This window comes from Apaloderma vittatum, unplaced genomic scaffold (genome assembly GCF_000703405.1).
Source record: "Apaloderma vittatum isolate BGI_N311 unplaced genomic scaffold, ASM70340v1 scaffold12717, whole genome shotgun sequence".
NCBI classification, from domain to species: Eukaryota; Metazoa; Chordata; class Aves; order Trogoniformes; family Trogonidae; genus Apaloderma; species Apaloderma vittatum.
In genome coordinates, this window is record NW_009725750.1 from 16,059 (window position 1) to 22,351 (window position 6,293).

General features: G+C 53.4%; 1 protein-coding gene across 1 annotated transcript in view; it reads right to left on the reverse strand.

The window, feature by feature from the left end:
* USP31 (ubiquitin specific peptidase 31) overlaps positions 1-289 on the reverse strand; it is a 13,600-nt gene extending 13,311 nt beyond the window's left edge. The window contains exon 1 of the mRNA XM_009873024.1: positions 155-289. Coding sequence (XP_009871326.1) covers positions 155-271 — 117 coding nt within the window. The 5' untranslated portion in view covers positions 272-289. The remainder of the gene's footprint in view (positions 1-154) is intronic.
* Between the last annotated feature and the right edge of the window lie 6,004 nt (positions 290-6,293).

The window sequence follows — 6,293 nt, forward strand, 5'->3', positions numbered from 1 at the left end:
AGGGCCAGGAACAAACACCATTTTTGTTCCCAAGCTTTTGTTCCATCTCAACTATCGGAGTTGAGAAGCCAACAGAGAGATCTAATTTAAAAAGAAAGCCTGTATGCAAAGTTACAGCTAGGATCCCACGTCGGTTCCCACCAAACCGCCTCACCTTGAGCGGAGGCACGCCGCTGTAATTCACCACATTGTTCAGATCTTCGTGGACTCTGTCTAGAAGCCAAAGCAGAAACTCCTGCGCATCGTGCTGGGCATTCCCACGGTACTGCATAGCGTTCTTGGACACAATGTTCTGCAGAGAGACACAGACAGCGGGCAGCAAAAGCACGAGCTTTCCCCTTTACCAAGCCAGGCAGAGCCGACAGCGCCGGCCGGGATGCACCATCGCCTGCGGGACCCCACGAACAACCCAAGTTGAAGCAGCAGCGGGTGCCTCACTGGGCAGAGAAGCTGCCACCGGCTCTGCGACCGGCCCAGAGGGGTTACAGCAGTGGTTATGGGGGACCTGTTCATCACTGAAACAGAAATGTCTGTAGCAAACCCGGCACTAATTCACATGAGGTGAACACCAAAACGATCAGTCTACTGTACCTTCACACAAGCCAAGAGCCAGGCAAGCTCACTTCAACGCCCTGACAGCAACAGGAGGTACTCCCCGTCCTAACACAGAGCCAAAGCCACTTCTCATTATTCCTATCTACTCACATACCACAGGGTCTCAGGCTGTTCAACTTGTAAAATCTGCTGTTTGTTTAAGCTGAAGCAAAACAATTATTTAGTCTCTTAATGTCCACTCACCCGGTCCTGCTCATTACTGCTTTGGTGAGGTAACAGATTTCCCAAAATCTAGATGCAGATGCTCAATACTAATACAGGTATACAGTCCCAGAAATCAGCCAACATCAGCACGTCAAAAGTGCAAATGCTTCTACAAAGCCATCACCCTAATACTATGCAGGTAGAACAACCTCACTTTGCACAGACACCCTCTTGAGCAGGGCAGTCACTGTGCCATTCTCTCCACTGGGTATCAAGTACCCACCACGCACAACCTGCTCATACTAAATACCATCTTCTATTGCCACTACTCAAACAGAAAACTTGCTTAGAACGGACAACTGAGCAAGAGAAAGAGCTACACGTGACTGCCCTGGCCGGGCAGGCGCAGCTCTCCCCCGAGCTGGAGCAAGCACAGGGAGCCGAAGCGTCCCCGAGCAGTGCGGGATGGGACGGGAGCTGCTGGACGGGCAAACCCCCACCAAGGGAGGACTCGGCCACGGGTGCGATACGCACAACTGCCACTGCTTTGGGTACACGCTAAGAGCCCAGGGAACGCATCTAATTTGCTCTTGTATTTCCAGAAAAGCCGTCTCAGAAGGACTCCAGCACACCCAAGGAATTCACTCAAACCTGTTTTTCTTCCGGTCACAAATAAGAAGGGTGTGAAGCTCACCAGCAACTGAAATCTGCTCTTTACAGGCATATCCTTGCCCCGCAGCTCTTTCACAGTGTTGAAGCTTCCACCAAGCCCTCCAGCTGGGCCACACGTGCCCCTTCCTCAGGGCGATGTCTCTTCCTCTTTGAAAAGCCCACAGGAGCCCACAGCAGGGTTTGGAAGGGCATCTTCCTCACCAGCAACCAACATTGGGAACCGCTTTCTCCAGCTCGCTGATCTCACTTTCGCCTCCACGCCACCACCCAAACAGCGGGCCAGCGCTCACCGCCATGCCCAGGGGACACGGCACAGGCTTTGGAGGACGTGAGCAAGGCACCAGCTTCTGCATCCCACCCCCTTGGCACGGACACTCCCTGGAGCCCCGTGCTGCGACGGGCTGAGCCCAGCACTGAGACACGGCTTCCCAAGCAACAGCCGCTGTTGTAGGAAACTCCACATGTTGTGCTTCTCCAGGGCAGAGTCAGCCTGCTCCTCCTGCTCACGGCACAGGCAGCACCTTCATTTGACACGTGGCCATGGGTCAGCTGCCCCTGTGCCCTCACTCTGCCAATTTTAACCACAAAGGCAATTCTTTGTCAGAAACGGGCTCAAAAAGCTCCCGTCAGCCGCACAGCCATTCCCCAACCTCCCCGTGCTGCACACCACCAAGGAAAGCAACCCCGCACAGGATGCACCTACGGCAGTCCACACGCCTGCAGGGACATAAAGTGCTCGGGGGGCCGCACGCCTCTTTGAGGGGGGTCCCCAAAACGGGGCAGTAGCACTGGCAGGGACTGGGCTGTGCTGCCGGGCCAGGGCTGCTGCACGTGCGGATGGCACCAGAGCTCCACCATTTCTCTAATCAGACTTCGCAAGAGATTTGAGAAATGAGGTTGGGCTGCTCTCTTTATCCCTCTAGAAAATGGGGTCACCAGAAGGGGAGGGGGATGTGGTGAAAAAGATGGAAAAGGACTGATAAACATACACTCTCTATCCTCTATAATCTGTCCACCTGCCTCAAGGCAGCAAAATAAGGGAAAACAGAAATAATCTGCTCTCATTACACATGTGCAAGCCCTTCTGACAACAGATTTACTGCCCTTGCCTTCGCAGGGACCAGCACCCTCCCACGTAAAATCTGTAAACACAGTTTTCAACAAGCTCCTGGCAAACGCTCACCTCTGCGCCCCAGAGGCACGAGCCCTGCGCAGCCCCGCTCGGGGTGAGCCTGGGACGCTGCTGCGAGGAAAGTTATTGGGGAGAGACGTCTGAAGCAGCCTGTCAGACTCAAAGGGTAAAGGGCACAGAACAGCCTCCTCCGCTCCTAGTTCCCGTTCAGCAAAACGGGATCCGTTAGAGGGGAGGAAAAAAAAAAAAGTAGAAGATGATCTAACAAATATTCTTAAGCCTTAGGTATCAGTGTGATATCTCCTGCCCTCCCCTCAGCAGAAAGCCCAGTCAGTTATTCAGGCTGCATCAATTTACGAAATTTAACACTGACCTGCAAAAATACAGTGACCGTACTTGCAGATCCTGGTCTGATACCTGCACACCCAGCATTCACCCAGCAGATACCAGGACACGATGGCAACAACCTAGAGAAGCCCAATACAGTTGTGCTAGAAACCCACTGCCCCACGTCACACCTTGCTCGCAGGCGGCGGCGAGACCAGGCACCTTCTCAGCAGCGAGTCAACAAAGAGGGCCAAGAGAAAGAGGGGCTGAAACACTCGCCCCAACACACACAGAGAGCAGCGCGTGGTCTTCTCTGCACTGAGACATAAAAAGGTCTGACACCATCAGGTCTGCATTAACGCTTTCCAGCCAGCGCGCCAGGGGCCGGCTGCCTTATCTGGTCTAGTTGGTTCCAGCGAGGTTGGCCAACAGGTGCTACCACTGCACTCTAAGTCCTAGTCTAGACAAAGTGGAAGATAAAAGGACCTTTAGCACTGCTGGGAGGAAGTGAATCTGGTATTTCAAGTGAAAAATGGGATGTGGCGGGGTTCTGTATGGAAACAGACCTAAGGAAGAACTTCAGGAATCCAGGCTGGTATTTCCTATCACCTCTCTCTCAGCGCCACCAGCCCGTTCCCTCGCTGGCTTTTACTGACGTCTGTTCCCGGTGACGTTGTCCTGCAGCGACTCGCACGAGCCCCCGACACCCTGCAGAGCGAACCCCAGGGACTCCCAACAGCCACGTGCCTTGGGCTGTATCTGTGCCACTCCCAGCCTGCAAAGCATGTCCAGGATAACTGTTCTGGTTTCCTCAACACTCTCGCAGCCTATGGACCCAGGATAAAGAGCTGCTGCCTGTGGAGACAGATCACAAGACGCTGGAAGTGATTCAGGAAGCACTACAAAATATCAGATGCAATTCCCTCATGCGAGGCTCCGCTACCCAAAACACTCCAGCAATAGCAGCGTGTTCCCAGCGTTACTCACGCTTCCTGCCAGCGCTTCTACAAGCGGGTTTGCTGTTCCTCAAACCTTTGCATCTGCTGCTCTGTGAGATGTCCTGTGCCTCCCTCCCAAGGCGCTGCCAGGCGCTGGGGCAGCGAAGCAATCCCAGACAGGCAAGGTGTGAAGGAGGAGCAACGCACACGCAACGCAGAACAGTCAGTACCAAGGGACACAACTAAATCCAGGTGAGAGAGAAAGGTGCCGACTTAAATAAACAATTCAGCTATTTGAGAAAAACACGAGAAAGTCCTAAAGCACAGCCCTCGCTCAACTAGATGGGTCAAACAAAGCCCCTCGTGCTGCCTCGTCTCCAGCACCAGCCCGCTCGCTCAGGCTGGGAGCAGCGGGCCAGAGGAGTGAGCAGCGGGGTCCCCCCAGCCCTGTGTGACAGACGGGGGACCCAGCCTCTCCGCAAGCCAGGCTGGCAATTCCTGAACAGCTCCAATAACATCTCATGGGCAAAGCGAGCAAGTAGCAGCTCGTCATTGAGCACTGGCAACTCCAAAATTCTTTGTACTTGTTTTCAGAAAATCCCTTTCCAGCGCAGCAGCTTAGTAACATCTGCACAGCGCGCAGCGACCTCGGCTTCAACGAGGCTATAGCTGCAACACCCCTGCCCGAGATACTTGCTCAGCCACCCAGGCCGCAGAAAGATTATTCTACACAAAGTCAGGTATAAGCCAGAGCCTCAAACTTTCTCTCTTCCTTTGCTCATCAAGTAAGAGAAGACACCATCTCATTTTGCTTGTCCTGCTGATGCTGCACCCGCTGCAGCAACGCCAACAGCAATTCCAACTGGCTGCAGAGAGAGAGTTAAGAAGCAATTGTTTTTAAAAAAAAAAAAACCAAACCAACAAACACATAAGAACACATTAAAAACACGTTTACCAACCCCCATAGCCTTTAATCCCCTGCCCCTAATCTGGCTCTGTTGTAAGTATAGGTGGTGCATCTGCACAGACTCCTCCCATCTCCAGAGGGTATTTACCAACGGTCAGGAACGACTCTGGTGCAGCTGTTCCAGGAGCGGGTACGGACTCTGAGCCCCCCACAGCACCTCCCCGTCACCGTGCAGCCGGGCACTCCCAGCCCCTTTCCGCAGCTCAGCCCTAAAGAGTTTGGCAGCAGAAGGAACGACTCTTCCCTTGCCCCACATGTGCAAGCAGGCACCCTGAATGGAAGTGGCACCATTAGGAGAGATAAGAGGGGGAAATCATAATTTCGTATCGATGGTATATGCTTATCTAACCCCCTAATGCAAGCACCCTATAACCAAACAAGTCCCTGTCCGTTCATAAAGCAGATTTACGGCAAAGACGGATTACCATTTTTATCAGCCCACGGAAAGTTTAATAATCATTCATCTATCGCTCTAAAGAGATGCAATAAATAAATCCCAACATAGCTGAACTACTGGCCTCTCCTTTGCTGCTGTTATTGTTCCAGATCACAAAGACATCTAAAGGAAAAATGTCACTCTGCTGTTTTCCAGGGTGCCTCTGGTAGGAAGCAGCTGTGGAAAGGTTTTTGCACATGAACGGATGAAGTAGGCTCACTAGAGGCCTCACACAATGACACACGTGAGCAGGACAGACAGGCTATTCTTGATCTTTCATTGAGCATCATCAGGTTATGGTCAAATGGATCTTTTTTTTTTTTTCCTTTTCTAAACCCACAGATATTGTTCTGTGTTTGGGCAACTTCTACAGCAGACATCTCACCATCAGCATTTCTCTAAATGACTTCCTTCGTTCACACACAGAAACAGCAATTTCCCCTCTCTGAAGCGAGGGGGAAAGCAATACCCGGGAAACAGCACGGTCCAGGCCCGGGGACAAAGCCAAGGCCAGCAGGGCCCACCACTGGCCAGGCACTGGTCCGGCCAGGACAGAAGAGCTCTCTGCTGGCCCAGCTTTACCACAGCTCTCCAAAAGGCAGAAAAAGGGACTTCTGAAGAGAGCAGGTCTGTCGAAACTGCCAGGGCAGGATGAAACACTCCTCCTTGGCCCTGTGCGACATCCCCGAGGCAGCACCTGTGGGAGAGCGCGGTGGCACAGCCAGGCCCCGCGCAAATACGCACGGACATTGATAATCCCACTGCAGAAAGCAAAGCCAAGGAGAGCACAGCACACCAGGACCAGAGGGAAATCTCCACCCTGTTTAACAAGCCCGGGCAAGAAGCATCACCCCACCGGCCCCTGCCTGACATCTGCCCCTGCCAGCAGCCACGCTCATCTTCCCAGGCTGAAGCCTCAGCTAATCCCGGTTAGCCGCCTTCTTCCACACGTGAGGAGAGAGTGAAGTTCATCAAGACGACACCTCCCAGGGTGGCTGTGCGCGCACACCCGCTCCCTCCTCCGCGCAGGCACTGAGGAGCATGGCGGGGGCAGGCGGGGGG